Genomic DNA, 26,455 nt, shown 5'->3' on the forward strand with positions numbered 1-26,455 from the left:
ATGATGACCAGGTACAGTGAGAACTTTCCACTGGCTTGTGTCTTGGCAGGTTTCATCGACTGCTTTTTTATGCAGGATAGGGGACAACAGGGGTTTTTATGTGGATGGGGTAGGATGTTGGAGAGACCTGTGGAGAACCCTCAAAGGTTAGGATGGGGTTCATGTATATTGGCACACATGTATCACGAGATGCATGAGATTGTACATAGGGATGGGAATAGTATGGCTGCAGGAGTTTTGATACTACAAATATGGGCTTGGAAGCATCTCCCAGTATGCCGACCAATCGTGGATGATGCTAGAGATCCACAACAACCTATTGTTTACTGATATTCTGGTTATGCAGTCCCATCTAGGCAAGACCGATTATTGGAGACAACAACTGGACGACTTGATAGTCGTGATATGGAGACCGTACAGGGGTCTGGAGCCTTGGGATGATTGGAGAGTTGTGCGCAAAGACCTCTTCATGACACAACCTCTCATAGGCAGATCACAGACAATGGTCGAGCGGTTTGTTGTTACATGAGTGATGAGGCAGTATGGTAGACCTCAGGGGATCTTGCATGAGTTTACTGCATATGCGCATTATGTAGATGAAGAGAGGCAGAGATGGGGGCCAAGGATATCATACGCTTTAGGCATGCATGATATGACTGGGTTACAACGACTGAGATGAGATTACCTGGATGATATTGCAGATGCGGGGGTATTGCCCCAGTATAGGGATTGGTTTTAGCAACACCCTTTCCCGAGATTTACTGATCCTACATAGCAGGTACCTCATATAGAGGAGGTTGAGGACGATGCCCCTGTACAGGCATAGGGATAGGGACAGAGGCAGGTATCGAGAGCCGAGGCTTCGAGGTGGACATGTGGCGATCCTGACATTAGCAGTTGCAGGGTGTCAGTTGGTGGTAGGCAGCAACAAAGAGGAGAGGGTGGATCCCCAGGGGCTATTGGCATGAGCCTTAGTGGAGTGAGGGTGACAGAGGGTGGTGGAGGGGAGGAGAGAGTAGCTCTGAGTCAGGTCAAACAAAGGAGGGAGGAGCAGGGGGGAGCAAGAGGTGGAGATAGAGACAGATATGGAGGCGGAGAGCCTACGAGGGATTAGGGAGCAACTGATGCAACACGGTCGATGAGAGCACGTTTGGTGGGTCTGCAGTCACAGTTAACAGTGGCACAGACTCAGCTAGCGGAGCGAGATCGACAACTAGCAGAGATGAGGGCTGAGCGCGATCATCAGATCGTAGAGAGGAGGGCAGAGACAGACGCTTTGCGGAAGGATGTATTTCATCAGACGAGTCAGGGAGCCTATTATGTTGCGGCTTACAGCGTAGTAGTTCCATTAGCGCAATAGGTTGTACCTTATTCTTAGTATATGGCTCGATCAGAGGGAGCTCGGGCACCTAGGCAGGATCCGGGTCAGCAGGCTCCACCTCCTCCACCACCTAGCGATGAGGGAGAGGCAGAGAGCTAGATTTTCTTTTTGTAGCTCTGAGATTTTTTTGTAGACACACCCATTTTTGTAGCCCTTACGATTCTTGCTTCGATGGGAGATTGTATATGTCAGTTGACATCATTTTGTACCCTGAGATACTAATGATTATATATACGAGATCTTGATTTGACTTCATTGTACTTGTGTTGATCGATTTATGAGATGTTTTTCTATATGCTTTATTCTATATGTATGCATATCTGTTCAATATGGATGTATGTAATGCAAATGAATATGGATGTTTGTTTTTGTTTATTTTCATATGCAAATAAAATGAATGAAAATGAGTAATGAGTAGTGCATTTGTTTTTCATTTTTCTATGCAATAAGATGAATGCAAATGGATGTATGAATCTGTATAAAATGCTTATGTATTTAGCTAACATCTCGATACACAAATACTCGATCAGAGAAGTGATGAATAAGAGACCACTTAGCTAAGAAATGATGATGCTTCCAACTCTCATTTAGAAGATAAAGAGATCATTGTTACCATACCGAAATCACTCTAAATTCACAAAATACAGAATGAAATACAGAATGAGATGCAAAATAAAATGCAACCTAAACCTAGTCACTGGATTTAAAATGCTTAAGTTTCATCACTGAGCGTTAACAAACATAGCAGGCGGATTAGAGTTCCTTTCTTTTTATGTGCAATATTAATTATCTTGTCTGCAATGACCCTTTTTTCGTTCATATCCTTGGACAGATTTCACAAAAACCTGTATTGCATGATAAAAAAATTCCCTCAAAACAGACAAAGAAATGATGTGAACTTCCCTGTAGCATACAAATAAGCGGAGTCGAGGTATGTGTGGTGAATTCACTTTGATGTGAAGGCTCTTATCAAAGACACCCAACTTATTAGATGTTTCCAGATCATTGAAATCATTCCTACAAGCACAAAACAAAGAAAATATTATGCCCCCAATCCTTGCTCCTCTTAGTCAAGATAGATTTCCTCGAGTTACTCAGAGGGATAATAATCGAAAACCAATATAAAAGACAACACACAAAGAAAGTTTGCATGCATAGCTCAATCTGTTTAGTGATTGTTTTCAGTAATGTTGTTTTGCTTGTGTACTCAGTGATAAAACTCTTCAATAGTTAGGAGACAGGTGACTGACTTGGAGTGGACGACCAGGTTCACTGATGTAAAGTTGACTTGGTTGATACTGCTTAGGACATGTAATGTGCTCTGTCGATTACCCTAAGACTAGGACATTAATCAATTTCAATCCATGAGGGTTCCAATGAACCAGGATGTCACAAAAGCGACTAGAATATGTACAAGCGGAATCAAAGATGAGGGAAAGCAGGAAATGCCAATGTTGGGTTGATAGATAGAGCGCTTGAGTACAAGAGGCGCCTGTTTGTCAGGTTTTCACCTGCTTGGAAAATATGTCTTTTTTTTTTACCAAGGTGCCTGTTTACCAGGTTTTCACCAAGGCATTTTCTCTTTTTTTTTTTTTTTTAGCTGTATAGGTTGTTGGAACAGAGAATACTAAGTGAAGAACTTTTTCAAATGGATGGTGTTAATCGGTTCACGGAGTTGTTCTCCTTCCGATGTTGAGAGATGATAGGGACCAGAGCCGAAGACTGTAGTAACGATGTAGGGACCCAGCCAGTTGGGTTCAAATTTCCCTTTGTTGTTTCGAAACTGTTGATTTTTAGGATTTTCTCTCAGAACTAGGTCACCAACCTGAAATTCTCTTTGTCGAACCTTCTTGTTATATCCTCTGGACATTCTCTTTTGATACACTCTGAGATGATCAAACGCCACTTGCCGACGTTCATCCAACAATTCGAGCTCTTGCAATCTAGCTATTTTGTAGTTTTCATTATTAACAAGACCTTGCAAAGAAACTCTTAGAGATGGATGAAAGATTCAAGCAATATGGATTTAAGCAATCATGAATAAACTAAATATGCAAAAAACTAAACTAAGATGCAATAATCTCAAAAAGCAATCACAATATATTCAACGAATCCAGAGCAAAAAGTGTATAATAATAAATCTCCAGGGTCTTTTGAATGAGAGATGAAAGCTGAATTTATAGAGAATCACAAGAGAGATTAAGAAAAAGCACAATTTAGGATTAGTTGAAATAATTGAGAAATCGGATTCAGTTAACCTTGAGATAGATTCCAATTATAGTTTAATTGAAATGCATTCAGAAAAGAAGTTCGAGTTTGCATTAGAAATAAGATTTAGTTAATTCCATTCATTTGTGATAAAAATAGATAATTTTTTGATTTATTCAAGAAAAGAGTCTTTTCAATGCAACTGAAGTTCTTTTTCTCAAAAGCTTTGAGTTCCAATTTTAGAGAAATCAATTAAATTCCTTTTATTTGCTTTTCTGATTTCAAATTAATTTCAATTTAGAAAAATAAATAATATCTCAAGTTTGATTTCTCTCAATTCAATTTTTTTATTTTATTTTTATTTTAACTCTTGCTTTGTGATTAATTCCTCTTTCGTGATAAATTAATTTCTTTTTTTATGATTAATGACAAATTTATTAATTAATTAAATATGTAAAGATATTTAATAAATTAAATAGGATAATTGATCAAAATGTTTTTCTTAGAATGATTCAATTAATTAATTAAATATTTAATTAATATAGAGTTATTGATTTGCCATGTGATATTTGATGATTAAAAAATTAATTAATTGTGCTCAAGATTGATTTAATTGCTTTTGGTTAGGACCTTGGTGATATTGTCGAGATTAGGGGCCTATAGTTTAGATGACCCTTTTTAGGGTATTACAATATTTTTAAAGACATTAGAATAAATATGCCAATATAATGACAACTATTTTTCTTATTACAATTTATTGAACACAAATTGCATATCAACCCTTGAATAACAAAATGATTGGAACACAAAAGACCAAATTAACAGCACTGACTGCTGGTTAGACTATTTGTAGCCTCCTGGCGGTTAAAAAGATCGATCTATCAGTTTACAACGTAGGAGGAAAGCTGATCTTTCACACGCATCGCTTTATCTTCAACGTTTGACCATTACCCCGTTGGAAATGCCATGTAAAATCTTTTCCTGAGACGTTCCGCAAAACTTCCTTTCACATTCAAAGCAGGTAGTTCAAACAATTTGTAGAAATAGGTGAAGTGCAGCATGGAGGTGGCTGCAAAGTATTCGGCATTAATATCAGTCAATAGCCAGCAAGTGCAGATGAGTTGCAAAAGAAGGTTTCATATGAGAAGCAGAAGCAGAAGCAGAATGAGGATATCTTCTTTGTACAATGAATTTGCAGAGTTTGGCATACAGGAAGCTCGTAAACATACGCACATTCATCCTTTTCCCGTGGAGGTACGTATCCTACAATGGAGCCCTCGTTTTACAAGTGTATTTAACGTAATCACCTGCATATTTACCACCTACACGCCCTCAATACACAACAAGGATTCGAGCACTTGGGGTTTGCATGATACAGTAATTAATTTCCATTCATAGGGGTCTCAAGAAGACTCAAAAACATTGGCATTAAGATCACTACACGGCGGTGCTGTCGAGATACATGAAATTATGTCTTAAAGTGTCAAAATATTATTTTTTAATTACTTTCCCTTACCGTGCAAACTGCATCATAAGCTGCTGTTTAAATACCACCATTGTAAGGTACATGATTGTTGTACACCGAGTGCTCATCCTTGTGATTATTGAGTAAAAACAAGCACTACTTTCTTCTGAAACCAAGCTGTCTTATATTTTTTTGATTGGGGCAGCGGTGTTCATGGAGCGCCATTTTTTTAAACTAATTCCTCTATCACCTGGACCTAGTAAAACAATGTTTGTATAAATGGTCTCTTATAAATTACTTTGAACATGTCATTAAATTTAAGAATAAAGATTACATGAATAGGAGAGAGGAGCCAGAATGTGTGCACCCTAACTTCACGCTTTTCAAAATCATATGTGGACATTTAAAAAAAAAATGAATTTTACACAGCAGCTTATTTGTCAAGTCCCCTACTCAAAAACAAAATTTCAAGTCGATATGGTCAAATATGATGCCACATCAGCATGTATTTTTGTGAAGGTGTCCAAAATGGTCCCAAATTGTCATAAGATCCATAGGTGTGCACTAAGTCATGTTTATTTGTGCGCTGATATGGCATCACTTCATTGGCTTTTTTTGAATTTTAGAGATACATTTTGGGGGATAAGCATTGACATGACATTTTTAGGGCACCACTATTGGTCTAAAAGTGTCTATGTACTATAACATGTATTGGTACCCCATACCCCTATCACCTTGCGGATTGAAGATAGCATATGATACTTTCTTATATGAATATGCTTTCACATTCCCTGAATTATTAGTCCATCCATATGATATTTGCAATCATGATTCTGGTTACTCAATGTTATTTCCCATTATTAGGGCAAAAGTGTTTGGCGAGAGCTCCTTCCGAACTCCAATTGTTGTATTCTCGGTAATGTTTTCATAGTGCACTATTGTTACATAATTCAACGTTTAAGAGTCAAAACAATTTACTGTTTCATCTACCAATAAATGCAACGTATCATGCCGAGCAAGCAGGAAAATAATTAGAGAAGCTCTTTTAAATATTAGAAGGGCTAGCTTACGATTTTGGAGGCATTATAGGTTGTTTATCAGACTTAAGAAAGTAATCTTAGGGATATTTTCTGCAATACATCGTACAATATCCATACTTGTCTGCTTGTAGTTAGCAGGAAATTCCATCATAGGAACACGGACCATGGCCCTGTTCGTGAATCCATAGTTTCAACTCTCTGGTGGCTACATTTGTATGTGATACAAAGGTTATCTTCTATCCTTGAAGTTGAGATTGAAGTTGTCTCTAACTAGCTAAAACTAGGTTAGCTGGAAGAGGGAAAAATGTAAAAGAGATAAACTGGCATTGCATCTAACACTGTTTGAACCAACTCTGTGTTCTTCGCAAGGTTTAACCTACATTGAAGTTATCTCTAAATACTAGCCAAATCTAGTTCAGCAGAAAGAGGGAAAGATGTAAAAGAGATACATTGGCATTGTATCTAACACTGTTGGAACCAACTCTATTTTCCTTGCAAGGGGTAAGCATATATTGAATTTATCTCTAAATACTAGCTAAATCTAGTTCAGCAGAAAGAGGCAAAAATATAAAAGAGATAAACTGACATTGCTTCTAACACTGTTGGGACCAACTTTATTTTCCTTGCAAGGGTTAACCATCTCTAAGTCTGGTCTCCTTGGCTACTTCTTACCTTTTTTTCTCGGGTAAATACCTTTGACCAGAGATATGAACTGGTAAGGCCACATACGGGGGACCTCATAACCAACATGAACACTCAGCAATACCACCCCAGTAGGGGTTTGGACCTTGGTGACAAGAATCACAGCACCATGACATAACCAGCACACTATGCTGTTAGTGGCAGGCTGTTTCACATTAAGGGGCTTTGAATCAGATTTTTGGAGGAGCGAAGAACTTATCCAAGCGAAAATTTTGAGTTGTTCAAGAACAAAGTTCCTCCCTCCCCTTTGGCGGAGTTTTCAAGTGTGAATGCACTACACAGCCATTGCCTAGGCAAAAATTGACATTGTGTGTAAGAACAAAGCACCTGTTCGTGCTGGGCGGAATTTGACTTTGTGAAAGAACAACACACAATGTAGGGCGGAGATTTGGCTAGTGCAAGAGCATAACAACCCTACACTTGGTGGAAAATTGGATTGTGAAATAACTCAAGACCCTAAATCCTTGATGGAGATTTTGGTTATGAATGCACAAAGATACCACATACTTAGTGGAAATTCCATATTTGAAGGAACTCATGAGAGGTTTTTGCAAAGATTTCAATTTGAAATTCAAACATAAGACCTATCACCCAACTTGGAACTCTTTATCATTCCTTGACATTTTCTTACACCTTTTCTTGAGAACTCTTTTTGACACTTTTTGACAACATTTTGACAACTTTGACAACTTTTCAAACTCCATGCTTTGTCAAGTGAATTTTGTGAATTTCCTCTACATCCTTGAATTCCTAGACCATGAATTAGGTGTTCCCGACTAACACTTGGACATTTTCATCGAATTTCAACAATTTGACAAGGACCACATGTAATTCTACCTAAAGATCCCATTCATTGACCTTAGACTTAGTGAATTTCTTGACTTGATCTATCCAATTCCAAAGACAAGGTTTGCACTCTTACTCATTTCAAGGATTGATCAATATTTGTTCCGGATTGACAAGGGTTTACAACCTCCTCCGAAAGGCTAAAAGACTAAGCAAAACACTGATCTAACAAACAAAAAGAGTGGTCCCCATTTGCAATGGGGTGTGTGTGTTTACAGCATGTAATGTCCCACCCCAGGTGGAACACTGAACTGCAACCTGCTGGTTAATTTTAGATTGATAATGCTATATTTCTTTTTGAAAGTGGCCTTTCAGAACTAGACGGAGAGTGCAGAAGGTTTGTTTGTTTGGTGTGTTGTAGGGTTTGATGCAACCAACGCAAGCTTACAACTGAGATTGATAACAACAACAATTTTGGAAATTAAAATATTATTCAGATTTGCTACAATCTTGTAATTGACAAATTCCCTACAATCTTGTAATTGACAAATTCCCTTGAAGGGATTACAAGAGTATACTCAAAATACCTTAGCAAAACATAGTGAGCATACTCGATAGGCTTGTTTGAAATATACCTTGTACTAAAATGACTGAGGACAAGGAATATTTTACTGTCCAAACTGCGTGTTATGCTGCTCTGAGATTTGCGTGTTATGCTGACAGAGTTTTCAGTTTGGTATGAAGATCATCGCACATGAAAATCTTATGAATAATCAAACTTCTAAATGTCTCTTCTTGGTTGATAGTTAACTAGAGATGCATATACAGCTATTTAATGATGATATATATAAGTTTAGGCCCAAAAATCATGAACTAACAGCAAACTGACATTATAGCAAACAGTTATCATACACCCTCAGAAAATCATGAATGAAGATGCAATCAATACTCCTTCCTTCTTATTTCATATGACTATCAAATGGGACATTACATTGGCAGCAATGTGATCAAATACATGAACTGCTATCAAGGACCCCTTATCAGACTTTTTGAAGACAAATGACAGCAACTAATGCATACATTCAGACTGAGATTATAATGAACTAGTAATGCCAAAAGAAACTTGAGTTTAGCACCTTGAAGAAGCAAGCAATATCATGATCTATGGCGCCTCCAATGAGCCAATTCGTCCTCCTTCACAAATCGCCCCTGCTGCTGTTAATGTGGTCTGATATATTCATGTATGTCAGCTGCAAGTCCTTCAATCTTCTCCCAAAATGATCGCCCTTCCTCCTTAAGTTCAGTGCTGTCCTTATTGATGAGTGTTGATGCTGAATTGGAGTGATATGAACAAAATCGAAATATGGGGGCAGACTGGTACAATTTTGCCTCAGACTGAAATGCCACTGATTTCTGCACAAAACACTTCCAAATTGTCTCAAGGTGAATCGCCTAATCTCTCCAAAAATATTGCTGACCTCAAAAGTGGAATTTGATGCTTCAATGCAGAAGAATGAATAAAATCGTGGGTTTGGGGTTAGCAGCTCGATTTTACTTCAGACCTGAGATATGATCAACAAGCTCACAATTCACCCCCAACGCTCCTTCAATGAGATCGACTATCCTTTCTTAATCAAAATCGATATGTAATGGATACTAAATCTGCCAATCTGAAAATTCAACGAACTTTGTCCACCACGGCATATAGCAAACTCAATAGGCACACCTAGGAAGATTGATATGTCTCCCTCTCTCAACAACAACCTCTTGGAAGATCTCTCACCTCCTCAGTTATGCTATCCATTGGGAGTTTTCGTTCCCAAATGATTGTCTATAGAAAACCCTTCGGCTCCACAAGTCTACACAAGAAGAGATATTCACAACAACTGATGCTCAACAATGACACACCTTCCTCTATTTATTCTTCTCACATCCAATCTCGTGATTCCTTCTAGAGGATTCCCTTCTTATCTTGTAGGTACACTTTAATATTTTATTACACATATTAATCTAATTGCACTTCTAAAATATTATTAAATTATAATTAAAGTGCACATGTCTCACAATACGTGTAATCTCCTAATTTCGCCATAACATCAAGTAGACATGAAATGTGAAGCCGTGAATCACTGCAAAACGACCCCCTAATCAATCCTCTTGGACTACGAGGGTCAAGTGATAGGCCAATCTCGTGAATATCTGCGAACTAATGAGAAGGAGATATTACAGTCTGCCAACCCTGAAATTGCTTGTCCTCAAGCAATCTCAATGCTAGATTTTTGCAAAATATCCTCTCTCCCAAGTAGCATCCTCAACTGGCAAATCTTTCCACTTCACCAAATATTTCCTGTTGACTCTTCTCCTCAATCTACGTTCCTTGGAATCAATGATGGCCTCAGGTACTAATATCAATTTCCCCTCTTCATCAAGAGGAGGTAGCACTATGGAAGGTACAATGTGATGTCCTATTGCCTTTTTAAGGCGTGATACATGAAAAACATTATGTACCCTTTTATTTTCCAGTAGCTCAAGCTCATAGGCCACCTCTCCAACTCTCCTAACAATCCTGAATGGCCCATAATAGCGGAGCTTGAGCTTCTCCGCACCTCTCTTCTTAAGTGTCGACTACCTGTATGGCTGCCATCAAATACACCATGTCACCTACATCAAATGACCGCTCAACTCGCTTCTGATCTGCATACTATTTCTGTTGATTTGTGTCTTCTGTATGTTCTCCTACAATGATCTCACAATGTCCTGACTCTCTTGGAGAAGATCCTTAGCACTTGACACTCTGCTATCACTCAACAAAAGATCCAAGAAGTTGGGCGCATCATACCCATACAAAGTCATGAATGGTGTCATCTGGATGGACATGTGGTAAGTAGTATTATAACAATACTCACATAGGTGCAACCACTTAATCCATGCCTGCTGCTGTCCAACTATGTAATTCCAAAGGTAACCTTCCACCCATTTGTTAACATTTTCTGTCTGACCATCAGTCTGTGGGTGGTAGCTCATACTAGGGGTGAGCTCAGTACCACTGAGTTTGAATAGCTCCTGCAAAAAATGACCCATAAATCTGCTGTCCCTGTCATTGACTATGGTTTGAGGTAACCCACGGAGTCTGAAAACCTCTCGGAAAAATAGATTTGCCACCTGTACTGCTGTTTAAGTAGCTGAGATTGGAAAGAAGTGGGCAAATTTTGTAAGCTGATCAACAACCACATAGATACAATCACTGCCGTGGACTCTAGGCAATCCCGTAATGAAATCCATTGATAGGCATTCCCATTTCCTGTCGGTAATGAGAAGTGGCTGGAGAAGTCCTGCTGGATAAGTATGTTCCTGCTTGTTCTGCTAACAAATAGGACATTCCCTAACATACTGAAGAACATTGGACTTGAGCCCTTTCTAAGTAAACCGTTCCTTGACCTGTCTATATGTCTTATAGTAACTTGGATGTTCGGCCATGGGAGAATCATGCAAGGCTCTCAAAATCCTACTCTTCATCTTTGATCCTGGTACAAGAAAAATCCTCCCTTTGTAAATGATAAGATCATTTACACTGGAGTACCTCCTATTCTGCATTGTACCATCCATGATGCTAGAGGCCCATGAGTCCTTAGCATACTTTGCTGAAATCAAATGTCTCCAATCCTCAGTAATCTCAATCATACCACTCAAATGTGGCCTACGAGAAAATACATCAACAACAACATTATTCTTCCCTTTGACATAGGTTATGTCAAAGTCATATGCCTGCAGCTTACTAACCCACTTCTGCTGGCGGTCATTCAAATCATGCTGCCTAAGGAAGTGTCTCAAGTTGCTATGGTATGTTTTGATGCTGAATTTAGAGCCCACCAAAAATTGCCTTGTTGATGTGTTTTTTATGCACATAACAATACAGAATAAATTACCAAAGTAATTTACCCTCTCTTGAACAAATTCACCTCAGATGCTAAGAATGAGATCAACTAAAATAATTCCAAGGTTTCTACATGTCAGGTCTTGACGAGTGGGTAAGTTCAGTGGTTGATGTGAATTGCTGTGTTTCACTTGGGGACTTATGCAAATGTTTGGATTATCATGAATGATGTGGAATAGGTGTGCTGACAACTTAAGATTAATCAATATGGCTCTGAATTTACTTCTTACTAAAAAAGGGGGAAAAAGAATAGGGTCTAGGAAATCTATTCTAATCCTAGGAATGTAGGAAATGATGAATGGATCTAGTGGAATCAAACTAGGCAAGGTCTCACAATCAGGTATTGAAACAAGCTTAGTGCAATCATCTAAGGTATACTTAATGATTTTTAGACTATTACCATCAAACGTAGACACCATCCAAGTTGATGCTTGTCAACGGACGCATAATAGTTGAAGTTATGCTTACTCAAATTCCAGTTGACCACACAAGGCACACTTACCAGCGGCAAGAGGCTAGTGGTATGGATTAAGGATTCCACACAAATAAATTCAACAAATCTTCAACTCAATCTAACATACATGAAAATAAATTCTAATCTAACTTGGAGGAATTGAGAACCATGGATGCAAATACAACACTTGAAGAGCAAAATCACCAACAATTGAACAATGATTAGGATTCAAATGGCTGTAGCATATACCAACAATTCTACAAAAACTCTCTCTTACAAATGAGAGACAAAGGGGCATATATAGAGTCTCTTACAAAAATGGATGGCCCAGATTGATCTAAGATCAACGGCCGAGATCATGCCAACAAAACCCTAGAATTGCCCTAATTAGGGTTACATCAAAAATGGCGCCACAAACATATGGCCCAATGAAAAGATACCTAGTCATCATATAGGGAATCTTCTAGAAGATTCCTTCCTGCATCTCTCTTTCCTAGCATACTCCAAGAATCTAGCCAATACTGAATCTAACTCCTCCATGGAAATGCTAGGCAAGGTATCCTGCTGTAAATCAATCACATCCAATGAATCCGAGCAAGCATTTAAAGTGTTCTCCCATTCAGGCATGAGCTTCTGCGAAATATAAACATAAATCAACAAAGAGACCAAGTCATCTATTTGACTCTTCTTCAAAGAGTCCAACTGTTAATTCGGCTAAGTGTAAACCACTAGTATCACTAATATCAACACCCAATAATTCCTCAATTGAGGCAAGGATCTTCATCTGAATGTCTTGAATTAATCCTTCCATCTCCATACAACTCGATTGGCGTTCTCATAAGCTGATTTCTTCAAGGCTAATGCACAATACCAGCCATGGAAATCATATTTGTCTCCACTGTGCACAATGTTCTCGTTGACCAAGGTGGAATTAGGAACCTTCTTCAATGCTAGGAGGCGTGGAATAGTCTTCTCTTGGATAGGCCGGAATTCTTCCCAAACTCCCTCCAAATACTGGATTCTGAATACGAGCGTTGTTGTCTGATCATATGCTTGGACAAACTGAGTAAGGAAATCATCTGCCTGCTTTCTTGTACTTTCAATCCACTTTTCCACTTCTGAGTGTGTACCTCTTGCTTCCTCGCAGTGTGAATGTATTCCATGGTCAACTGCAATAGGGGAAATAAGGGTGGGATCTCCACGCCTTGTCCCTGCAATATACTCTTTGAGTCCAATATTTTCTTCTCTGTACCTTTCATTCTCCGCAATCGCTTTGTCTAACCTTGCATTGATTGCTTGGAGGTTGTCACCAATCTCCTGAAATTCCTGCCCTGCGGATGGACGACCAAGGGCGACTGAAGTGATCTGGAAATCCATGGGAGTAGCAGTGTCCGCTGTCACGTTGGCTCTAGGAACAACAATCTGCACAATCCGCATTCCTGTCTCATATCTAGCTATGTGCGACAAAATCTCTGCTCTCTTGGGCTCCTTCTTTTTAGCACTCCTAGCTAGGTAGTCATCAATATCATCAATAGGCTGTACCTCTATTATTTGTTTACTTTTCTCCATGCTTCTCCTCAGCCATTCAGGAATAGCGGTTATCTCCATACCATCATCGAGACATATTTCTCGATCAAGTCCTTTCAATGCCGAGATAACATCCTCATTGTCATCAGGATTACTCCTGGTCCAATCATATACCTCATTTCCCAAGCTAACTTCCAAAAGGACAGTAGGGGATTCTGACTGATCATTATTCTCATCAAGAGGTGCAGATGTCGTTGTGGCATGGAACTCCTGAATATTCTCTGGTAGTATCACTGTGTTGGAACACTGCTGAGTCTCCTTATTCCGTTCTGTTACTTCAATCACTTTGATTGATAAGACACTAGGAGGGGGTGAAGGAATGATAAGTGGAGTGATAGTCTTCTGTTTCTTCTTCACCTCCTCAATCTTGTTCCCTCTGGCCTTGACTTCTCCAGGCATGTTCTTCCTTCTCTTGGGAGCTTGACTCTCTTCGTCTGCATGAATCCTTACATTACTGATAGTCCTCTGATCATCCTTGGAAGTAGACTCTTTCGGCTTCATCTTTTCATAAGTGAAGGGAACACCCATGTCAACTAATTTATTCATCTGCATATCTACCCATGTGCGGGAGAAATTCAAGACCTCTCTCATCAATACATTCAGGTCAATCTCTTCTGACTCTGACCAATTTGGCAATAGGATTGCCTTCTTCATTTCATTCTCATAATGTGGGTGTGTATGATCTCTATCATCTAATACCTGATCAGGGATGAGGAAAAGTCCACACTTCGTCATGAAATCCACTGACATTCTGGACCACATTCTTCTCTTCACTGCTTGTTCGTCCATCAAGTTAGCCCAATAATCTTCTATGTCAACCTTATGAGTGAACTTCTCTCCTCTGATCCTTCCGACCTTCTTGTCTGGATCGAATCTTTCTCTTTTCTTGTATGTTGCAAATCTGTAGAATCCAATCTCCTCACCTGCAGTGCTGGCGGCTATGGCGGATTGGCAGACCTCTGACGTATTCCCAACTGAAATAGGGAACGCCATTCCTGTCCTGTGCTTCTCTCTTTGGATAACATCGAACTCTAGAAGCTGTCTTACCACTTCCAACAGTATCATTCTGTCGGTTGGATACCGAGGAAGTCTGTAGGGGTCAGATTGAAACCCATGAATCCTGAGGTATGTGAAAGTGGGGAACTGTATATACCACGATCCATATTTCTCTATTAACACTGTTGCCTCCTTGGACAATCTTCTGTGGATTCCGCCCTACAGCATCCGTACATAGTGAATGCATCATTCACTCTCTTGTAGTCTTCAATTCTATGCATGCTCAGCTGGGGGTAGCATTCATAACTCTTAAACTGTCCTTGCCCATTCCCGACTTCACCTTTGCATATTAATCCTCTGTATGAAACAAATCGTGCAAACAGGTACACCGGGTAAGAAGTCATGGCGAATGACTTGGACCGCTCTACATTCCTCAACTGGAAATCCAGATTGTCGCTTATGATCTTGGACCAATTCACCAGTGTTCCTCTAAGACAATCCTGGATGAAGTAGAACATCCATCCATGAAATATTGCTCTCTGCGGCATTCCCATCACTCTATTGAGTAGGAATATCAAATCACTATATTCCTCCTTAAAATCTATGCACATAAGTGTCTTGGGAGCCTTGGAATGATGAGACCTAGGCTCAATCATCCACTCTTTGTTAATTAAATTCTTACATAGACCCATCTTCTTCGTGTATCTGTCTGCATAATCCTCCTTGGTCACATCCTTCATGTCTGTTCCCCGTGGAATTCCGAACACCTTAGCAATGGCATCCTCAGCAAGGTAGGCGATGACAACGCCCTTAGGACTCTTGATCATTCTTGTGAGCGGATCGTAACATCGTGCACATTCCAGGATCGACTCACTGCACTGTATGGATTGCGGAAACCCAGCGGCATGGATCTGTTCCGCGTGGAATTCCGAACACCTTAGCAATGGCATCCTCAACAAGGTTGGCGATGACAACGCCCTTAGGACTCTTGATCATTCTTGTGAGCGGATCGTAACATCGTGCACATTCCAGGATCAACTCACTGCACTGTATGGATTGCGGAAACCCAGCGGCATGGAAAATGCCACTCTTCATAATATTCACATATGCTGGGGAAGGAACCTGATCTCTAACTCCGAACATCCGACGCTGCATCTGGTTGAAGTCTAAGAAATGCATGTTTGTATCAGCGATCTCCTTCCATCTGGATGAAATCTTAAACTCTGGATAAAATTCAGTCTCCAGCGTCTTCAGCAGTTCTTTTCTTTCCTTGTATCCTGACTTTGACATCGCACCTGTATGAAGCTTGAAGTTAGACTTAGGAAAATATCCGTAATAAAATTATTGACTTTCTAAAGATTTAGTTAATTCAGAGCATGGAATCAGGAAATAATCCATACACTTGGTAAATTTTAGCAATTAAGTTCGAAGTGTGACAACGCTAAGGCATGGAAGCCTTCCATAAAATTCATTTAATACCTCCTTACGCTTAGAAAATATGCAAGCAAAAAATGCAAAGGAGTATACCTGATAAGTGGTGACTAAGGAAAGGTGTGAAAGGCTGTGTTTTCACACAATGAATATCTGAAGACACCTTCCGCAGTCAACAATGGAGGTCAAAATTCTGAAGACAACCTGAAAAATCAGACTTTCAAAAACATGTTGTAGTCTTCAAAATGTGCATAAAATCAATAAAAATCAATTTTATTGATGAAAACAATCATTTTTTGGAATGTAAGTATGGCTGGTAAAATTTAGTTTTCTAAGGACAAGTCTGAAAATCGAACACTTCAGACTTACTAGCACCTTGCAAAGTGGTTTAAATCCTTGAAAATGATGAAAAATTGCTAAGGAAACAGCCCCAAGCAAATTCGCCAAAATTGGTTAGGTGGCTGGAAATGAAAATGTCTGAAGACAACCGCCTAACAATGGAGTTTCAGACTTGCAACAGCAATAAAATGGTCTAAAAAATGCACATAAAACTCCATAAAACACATCCGAATGCTAAATGTTTAAGTTGGAATTGGCTGGGCAATAAAAACTTAAGTCTGAAAATTAATGGCAGCCATTAATGGAGGTCAAAATCTGAAGCAAACCTCAGATTTGAAGCGAATCAGCAGGTTGGAAGTGATGGCAGCCACCAAACATGTATGAAAATCATCAAAATATGGCACCAAAACACCTTCCAAGCAAAATCGAATTTTTCCCAAGTCTAGCGCCAAAATGAAAAATCTGAAAATTGTTGTCAATGGCAGCAATCTGCAGCAATGAAGGTCTGAACAACAAGCACAAATGGTGGAGGGAAAATTGCCCAAGTCTTCAATCATGAAATTGCCAACTTTCACCAAAAAATGCTAAATTTGGAAAAAATAGCACTTAGCAAAATCGAAAATCTGAAACTGGTCTTTACTGGCAGCCAAGAGGAATAGATTAGCAAGCTGGAAAAAATGGAGGAAAACAAATCCTCAATCCCACACTTCACAAAAACGCCTTGCTAAAAAAATCGCCCAACTTGGAGAAAAATTGCTTTCATGGAGACACTTGGCAGAAATAATAATAAAATAATGCTGAAGTTCCTCTCATATACTTGCTTTCACCTCTCACTTTCACCATACAAGCAATGTGGGATAAAAAACACTTGCTTGGTGAAACCCTAACTTGCTTCTAGAAGGTTCAAACATTAAATAATTATTGCAAGTTATTAAATTTGCTTTTAATTTTAAATAATCATTTAATAATTATTTAAAAGCAATCAAAATGGGGCTTATTTATTAAAATATTACAATTTAAATCCAAAATAAAGCCTCCAGGGGAAAATCGCTATAGGTTGGGATTGAAAAATCCCTTAAAAAATCACTTAAGTGTCAAAATTTGCCCCATAAGGGAAATTCGATCCATGCTTGGATAAAAATCCATGCTCAACTTCATCAAAATGCACATAAAAACCCTCCCAGGGGAAATTCGATGTGAGTTTGGACAAAAATCCAGACAAAAATGCACTCATTTTGCAAAAATCACCCCCCAGGGGAAATTCGATGTGTCTGGACAAAAATCCACACTCAAAACTCACTTAACTTGAAAAAATATCTCCTTGGTGGAAATTCGACCTCAGTTTGGATAAAAATCCGGACTCAAAACTCTTCATAATGTTCCTAGTGGAAAATCGATCCCTGTCTGGATAAAAATCCAGAAAAAAATCCTTACAAAAATGCTTAGGGGAAAATCAACCTCTGTCTGGATAAAAATCCAGGCAAAAATCCTTACTTAGTTGTCACAAAAATCGTGGTGGAAAATCGACCCAGGCATGGAATTATCCTTGCATTCCAGTCCACACTTCCAGTTCGCACTCCCAGGGGAAATTCCATGGCAGTCTGGATAAATCCTGACACTTAGCCAAATTTTAGCACTTCTAGGGGAAATTCGATGGCAGTATGGATAAATAGTGGGGGAAATTAGTAGCCAGTTTGGATTTCAGGGGAAACCCATGTGTAGTATGGATTTTGAGTGGGGGAATGGGTTGGGTAGTCTGGAATGTGAGGGGAAAAACACCTCTAGCATGGATTTTGACCCTTTAACCCTTGGAATAAGGATTTCCCTTAGGATTTTATCATTTTAACCACTCAAAATCACTCAGCGACTTTAAATTTGACTGGACTTATACTAATTTTCCAAAAATATGAGCGAAACGCTAGGAAAATATTGGAATAAAGTGCGAAACCAACTTAAATATTACCTTAGGAGTGAGAAAGCAAGTCCAAAAGGTCTATGAATACCTTGGCACTTTAAAATCATTGATGCGCGTGTTTAAAAACACGTTAACGTTCAATAGGTCTAACACTTAGCAAAACTTAGGATCATTAAAATATCATCTTTTGCAACTTGATCCTAACACTTCAAAAACCCTAGACGACACTAGGCATGATCAAAATTCCGAGACTCAGGCATGGGAAACGCAAAATTGCCCACTAGGCAGCCAAAACCCTAACCTAACAATGCAGGAAGCTGGCAAAGAGGGGGTCCCCGTTAGCAATGGGGTGATGTGTGAAAAGGTCACAACATCTGGCGACTCCATTGAGGAAATGTTCCAGAACATTTCAAGAACAAAGCTCATTCCGACACTTAGAATCTTCAATTAATCCTTGCATAACATAGCAAAAAGTCAGAAAACACATTTGAAAAGATGGAATCCAAGAATTGTATCAAGTTACTTAGTCATTGATTATCCAGGTGTGTGCAATTGCGTTCATTACCTTCACGAGAATATTGTAAAGTCAAAGGATCCAGTGAGACTAGCTACGTAAGATGTCCATACTTCGCAAGCGGCCGATTATAACCTCACGAATATTGCTCCACTTCCGGCTAGGCGTCTATAGGCCTGGTGGAGTTACTCGCATATTCCCACTAGCCAATTTAGATATTTCATTTCTTTGCATTTCTTTCTTTTCTTTTGATATTTCGCTTTTGCGAACATTCAATTTCCGTCAATTCATTTGGCTCGTAAGTAATAAACTTACTTGGGTTCGAGAATTATAATGGCACTGAAGTAGGATATATAGATTTTTCACCAGTCGCAGCTTCACCTGAGAATTTATAATAACTCGGATAAAATTAATATGTGTAGAATATAATAATCAAATGATGTCAGCGTCAAAATACAATAAAAGTTTTCCAATCTCGTCAAATACGGATTCAACCTATGATACACTATACATAAGCAATCTCTAATTCAAAGAACTTCATGAGGTATCGCTCAAGAAATGGACTAAACAAAACCAGGTGAAACGCAGAGTGTGTCTTGACAACAACTCCCACATCACAAGCGGATATCCCTCAGAACCAGCACCAAAGCAAAGCCGAACCAAAACCCTACAGCAGAACCGGAAGCAAACACTAAACTAAGGCAAACCAAAGCAGACCTATTCTAACTATGATACAAGGGGTAGGCTTCAAAAGAAACCTAAGGTTGGAAGTAATGCTTGAGGAATTGTCCATTGACGGGCAACGGAACATCCTCACCAGTTAAGGTTCTCAGCTTGAATGCATTCTCTCCCAATATCTCAGCAATCTGATAGGGGCCTTTCCATAGTTTGTCAAATTTGTCGTGATCCCCCCTTCTTTCATGGGCTTTATCCCAATATAGCACTAGGTCAGAAATCCTAAAAGCTTTTACCCGTGCTTGTCTGTCAAACCATCTCTTAACTACGCCCTGATGTTTGGCGAAATTCTCTAATGCTTTATCTCTTTTTTCTTCTAAATTCATCAACTGTGTTAGTCTCATTTGCACTCTGTCTTCGCCCTCCATATAATCTTGTATGAATTTCAATGTAGGAATTCTCAGTTGTACGGGGAAGACAGGCTCTTGGCCATATACCAGAAAATATGGGGATGTCCCCAATGAATTCTTAACTCTCGTTCTATCTGCCCAAAGGGCGAATCTCAATTGTGTGTGCCAATCCTTTGGATTTTTCTCTAATAATTTCTTAATCACACTCAACAAATTCTTGTTCATAGATTCGGCTAACCCATTACCCTGAGGATAATAATTCGATGACAACTTAAGGGTTATACCATATTCAAAAGCCCAATTTGAAAACTTTAATGATGTAAAGGAAGAACCATTATCACAAACAATAGCATGTGGACAACCAAACCTGGTAATGATGTTCTCCTCTAAAAATTTAATCACGGCATCAGTTGTACATAACTTCAAAGCTTGAGCTTCTGACCACCGAGTACAGTAATCAGTCGCGGTTAGAATGTACCTGTGTTGCACAGAGGAAGGTGGATTGATCATACCAATGAAGTCGATACCCCACATAGCGAAAGGTTTGGACTCGATCACGGGCTGCAGCGGCATGGCTGGATTCTTCTCTCGAACGGCAGCAACCTGGCATGTGTGACACGTCTTCACATGTTCATGAGTATCTCGGAACAAGGTAGGCCAGTAATAGCCTGCTCTCAGAATTTGGTGCGCAGTACCCCAGCTTGCACCATGACCTGTCCCAAATCTGTTGTGAAAATGTTCCACAATCTGTTTAGCTTCATTCTTTCCAACACATCTCAAATATATTCCTTCATGATTTCTTCGGTATAAAACCGAGCCTTGTAACATGAAATGCTGACACTTCAATTTTAATGCTCTCTTTTGAGCTGGGCCCATATGCGTGGGGCATCTATGGTTCAATAAATAGCAAACAATATCTTTATACCATTCATCTGGAGTGACATCTTCAATTGCATAGACTTGTTGGACTAATCCGGGTCCATCAACTGCTAGAGTCTGCACTAAGGCTTGACCTCGAACAAGTCTCATTGGTTGTATCTCAATGTCGTACTCCTGGATAGTGGCAACCCACTTTCCTCTTCTTTCTCCTAATTCATTCTGCATAAGGAGCGTCTTAACTGCTGCATCTGGGACAATGGCATGAACTTTTGTCCTCAAGATGCAATGTCTGAATTTCTTTATTGCTTTCACCAAAGCATAAGCTTGTTTCTCTATGTTCTGATATCTCAGCTCCGCATCTTTCAATGGTGCACTCATAAATGCTATGGGATGTTCATCTTTATCTTCGTTCTTCTGTGTAAGGACTGCAGCACAAGTATGTTCTGAGGAGAATGAATACACATAAAAAGGCCTCGCATAATCAGGACTGACCAAAACAGGAGCCTCAACGATGGTGGACTTGATTTCTTCAAATGCTTTCTTTGCTTCTGTTGTCCAATCCATCTTAGCATCTTTCTTCAACATTTCATTCAGTGGTCATATTATCTCAGCAAATCCGGAGATAAATTTCCTCACAAAATTAATCTTACCAAAGGACTTCAGTTCCTTCTTACTGCTTGGGAGGTTTATCTTAGATATAGCCTCAACTCTTTTTGGATCAATGGAGATTCCTTTCTCCGAGATAATATGTCCTAACAATTTTCCTTCTGTAACCCCGAATATGCATTTCTTGGGATTAAGAGATATCCTGTATTTTCTGCATCTTTGAAATACCTTTCCCAAATCTTCAATGTGATCTTCTCTTTTCCTTGAGAAAATTGTAATGTCATCCATGTAAATAATAATGCATTTTCCAACTAAATCTTGAAATGCAATGTCCATAGCTCTCTGGAATGCGGCTCTAGCATTGATTAAGCCAAATGGCATCCTTCTGTATGCAAACGTACCCCACTTTGTGGTGAAGGCTGTCTTTAATCTATCTTCATATTCTACCATCACCTGATTATATCCTGAATATCCGTCCAAAAAGGACATCATCTGCGATCCATTCACAATCTGTAAAACCTCATCCAATGATGGAAGTGGGTAGTTATCTTTTTCTGATGCTCTATTCAAATTTCTGAAATCAACACAAAGCCTTATCTCTCCACTCTTCTTTCTAACTGGGACCAGATTGGCGACCCACGTCGAGTGTCGCATAGGAAAGATAATCCTTGCTGACAACAATTTCTTCACTTCTTGATATATAAGAGGCTCCAGCAAAGGGTTCACTGGCCTCTGTCTCTGCCTAAATGGCTTACTGTCTGGTTTCAGGGGAATGGTATGTGTAATGATTGATGTATCATATGTCTTCAAATCATCATATCCCCATGCAATCACATCGGGAAAATCTCTCATGTTCTTTAGTATGCCTTCCCTTTCACTGGGTGTGCATGTTTTCCCTATGAATACATTCTTAACTTCGTTGTCATTTCCCAACTTCACCGTTTCACAGGCACTTCCACTTGAGTCATGCAATCTTTCTATCTTCATTTTATCTCTATCAAATATTCTTTCTAGCTCTATCATTCCCTTAGGAATGAAGTTTGTCTTCAACTCTAGGATACCATCTGAATCATATTCTTCTTCTTTGGCTTCCTCTTCATCAATAACCTGACTCAGGAAAATATCTATATTTGTCAGGAAATCCAATATATGCTTATCATCCTCAAAAACTTGGAAATTGGTGACATTATCTGGTACGGATGGAACTGATGCGAGTTCCACTGTAAACTTCTTTAATCCTTCCATGGCAATGGGTGCCAAGGAACTAGCAGCCTGTGCAAGCGCATTTGCCACTTGATTCTGTGATCTGTATATTGACTTGATATTGAAAGCATTAAAGCTCTCGATGAGATCCCATATCCTGTTGCGGTATTTTGTCAATCTTTTGTCGTGGCAGACATACTGCTTCTGCATTTGTCTTACTACAATCTCTGAATCTCCAAACACATTTAAAATCTTCACTCTCTTCTGAATAGCTAACAACAATCCATGCACTAAGGATTCATACTCAGCAACATTGTTCGTACATGGAAACTGCAATCTATGGGAGGCCAAATAAGTTTCTCCAGAGGGACTTATCAATTCAAATCCGGTTCCTGATCCTTTCTTTGACTTTGAACCATTAAATCTCAATGTCCAAACTTGATCTTCGTCATGTATTTCTTCTTTGATTTTATCTGTAATTTCTTCATTTGGCCTAGGAGAGGCCTCTCTAATTTCTTCAAGGGTCAGAATTTCAGGAATTCTCTTGTGTATTGGATTCAAAGCTACCTTGCACATTGCGCAAGAGAATTCAGAATGAGCAGTATCATGAATTCGACACCAATTAGGCAACAATAAATTTTGAATACGAGCACGGTTGCCTAACTCAACTCCTTGCTGGATATTCTTGAATACAAATCTTCTGAAACTTTCAAACATATCAATTTCTTCATCTGTATCATGATCACTTTCTACTACTATCTCTGTGGAATTCACAATCTCATGATTTTCTTCTATCTTTTCAACTGGGTTTTGAAGCATCAAAACCTCTGCAACTTTCGGTCTGTAATTTCCTAGATCTGTTTCCAGGAAAAGGATTTCATTGCTTTCCCCATATTCTGTTATCATTAATCTTAATCTTGGGGTACTATCTATCTTGATCTGGTTTGGTACACCTCTCCATGGCAGCCACATGTGAGAGAAATCGGTCGAAAAGTAACCATTCAGTCTTCGTGACCAATCTCGACTCAGGAGCATGCCATATCCGTCTGGAATGTCTACAACTGATATATCTGTGAAGTGCTGGACTCTTGGATCCGCAGCCAACTGCATATGAATATTGTTTAACTCTCCAATCACGAGTACCTCTGTCTTATCTAATTGCGTAACTCTTTTACTAGTCTGTATGGGAATGAGACCCAATTTCTCGCATATAGCCTTTGGCATTACATTACTTGAAGCTTCGGAATCAACCAAACAATTATGTAAAAGCTTGCCGAAAATCCTTACTGAAAGTAAGAATGGGGTTGGCTCATCTTGATAATTCACTGTTGGCTTATCCCTATGGACTTGCAAGCTTTCTTCTTTTTTCACACTTTCTTTGGAAACTTCATCTTTTTTAAACGTGCTCTCGACAGAAGCAATCTCACTCTTAGGAGGGATTTCACCCTTGGTAGGATTTTCAGTCACAACTGGTGAATCCTTAACTCTCTTTACGTTATCTCTTGTGAGAAAAGCTTTGCCTTCTAGCATATCTTCTTTCTTTGGCACATTTGCCGTTTTTACTAATTCTTCTTTCTTGGGCATATTAGATGAATCTTGAACATTACATGCCTCTTTTGATGACTGTTGAATATTTGGTTCATCTTGAACCACATTTATGCTCGCTTGAGGAACACTTGAACCTCTCTGAATGTTGGAACTGGTTTGAGCTGTTGCTCTCCTAGCAGTATTCTCATTTAATCCATTCATTAATGTATCTCTAAAATTAGGTACCTTCATTAGTTCGAACAATGGTAGGCTTACCTTGACTTTCTTGAATTCTTCTAACACACACAGACTCAGCGGCTTCAACTCCTCTCTTGAAGAGGGAATATTCTTCTGTCTATACTCAGGTGAATCTTGTGGATAGCTTGGTGTATTGCTAGCACTTGGATTTGGTGGCATAGCAAAATTGTTTAGAGGAACGGAAGTGGTTAAAGGTTCTTGATTCCTTTGATTCCTCTGATAAACTCTTGGTCCAGTGTTTCCTGACGACTGATGAAACACTTCTTTAATTCCTTCAACTAAAACACTGTTATTCAATGGTGGGAAATAGTAATCTAGATCTTCAATAGGTCCATTGGTTGAAGCAGGTGGGAACTGAGAATTGGGCGGAACCATAGGGCCATTCGCCGATTCTGGAGGGAATCTTCCACCTTGTTCGCACATTAAACTTTCTTCATAAACTGGAGGAAACTTGAAATCCTCAATGATCAATGCTTGGTCATATCTTGTAGCTGGGACAATTTCATATCCCGTTGTTGGAATGCTTTCTGAGGCTTCATTATTTCGCACTTCCTGCTGGAAAATGTCAGCAACAACCTTGAATTCGGGACAATGCAACTCTGAATGCTGACTAGTGTTGTGTAATCTGCACCAATTTGATAAGGTAGCCTCCGCGAGGAAGACTCTGTCAGTCGGTCAACTTTCCGAAGCGGGCGGATTGTCAAGAGGTGGTGGCACATTTCCATTGTTGGGCGCAGTATTCCACATTCTCTTCTGATAATTCTGATTATTGCCACGATATCCTTGGTTGTTTTGATTATTGTTCTGATAATTCTGATTGTTACTTTGGTAACCTTGATTGTTGTTTTGATTACCACCTTGATAATTTCTATGCATACTGTAGAGCTGATTGTTCTGGTTCCTCAGGTGAGTAACCTCTGTAGATAATTTCTTTACTTGATCTATTAACTCTTTCATTTCTTCTTTCTCCCTCTGTGTCCTTGTGGATGTCACAACATTTTGCAGGTACACTGGATGCGTTTGCGGAGCTTGAGAAATGGATGCTCCAGGATGGAGTACCAACTGATTTGATGGCTGAGCAATTGGATACATCAGTTGTGGAACTTGATTCATTATTGGCGTATGATGCACCAAAGCTTGGCTTAAATTCTGAATTTGATTTGCGGCCGCAGGCGACCCCAAATTGAGCAAAGGTCCACTAAGATTCTGACGTAATATTTTACTAACTTCTATTGCCTTCGCATATGCTTTGTTCAAATTTGCTATAGAGGGATGAGTTCGCACAAACATAGCTGTAAGTGGATCTAAAGCATGATAATATATCTCTCGAGCGTCTGGAATGAGATAAGGAGTCTGCAACCTTGTGTAAGCTTTCTGGAATCAGTTGTTGAATGAATTGATAGGTTCATTCTCTTGTCTTTTGCACTCAACAAACTGTCTATGCAACTCTGATGGAGAAATTTGGATTCCAAACTTTCCAATGAATGTCTCCTTTAATTCCTCCCATGAGGTGATGGAACCTGCAGGTAAATGGATGAACCAATGATATGCTTCTTCTCCTAAGGAATAGGAAAAGAGTCTGCAAGCAACATCTCCATACTCAATTGGTCTATTTCTCAAATGGCCTTCAAACATCTTGATGTGATGTTCCGCCGTCCGGCTTGAGTTGCTAGCATTGTACTTTGAATAGAAATTCTCCGGATTCTTCGGCATCTCATGAATGTCATTGAAAGCGAGCGGTGACGGGTTGTTAACCAACCAGGTAGCACTGTTTGGAGGTGGTCCTTGATTCTCGGCCATCTCTTGGTCTTCTTGTCAAAACTGCTGAGCTACCTCTTGATTTGGATCTGGAGGATCTGGAAAAGTATTGTCTTCTCTCAGCACGTCCCTTGGATTGAATACTCTATCTCTATCTGCTATATCTGAATTCGGTGAAGCCTCCCGCCTTCCAAGTTTGGATCTGCGAGGAGTCCTCAACTCACAATGTCTTCGATCTCCAGGAGTAGATCTTAGAATTCTCTGAAGTCTCTCAGGTGAAAAGGAATTGATGCGATCCAGGGTGATCTATCTAGGATCAATCCGGACTTGTTGTAATCTTTGAGCAAGTAAATCTCTTTCAATTTGCTCCTCAATTTGTTTGTCAAT

The 26,455-nt window shown here is 39.4% G+C and overlaps 1 protein-coding gene across 2 annotated transcripts in view; it reads left to right on the forward strand.

Annotated features, from left to right (window-relative positions):
* Positions 1-4,434: 4,434 nt before the first annotated feature.
* The window catches only part of LOC131073324 (phytochromobilin:ferredoxin oxidoreductase, chloroplastic), a 203,512-nt gene continuing 181,491 nt past the window's right edge, over positions 4,435-26,455 (forward strand). Inside the window, exon 1 of one of the 2 annotated variants that reach the window (XM_058009736.2) lies at positions 4,435-4,843. In XM_058009736.2, coding sequence (XP_057865719.2) covers positions 4,649-4,843 — 195 coding nt within the window. In that variant the 5' untranslated portion in view covers positions 4,435-4,648. The remainder of the gene's footprint in view (positions 4,844-26,455) is intronic. The other variant, XM_059211038.1, reaches the window with a different exon arrangement.

The sequence above is a fragment of the Cryptomeria japonica genome, chromosome 9 (assembly GCF_030272615.1).
Source record: "Cryptomeria japonica chromosome 9, Sugi_1.0, whole genome shotgun sequence".
NCBI lineage: Eukaryota > Viridiplantae > Streptophyta > Pinopsida > Cupressales > Cupressaceae > Cryptomeria > Cryptomeria japonica.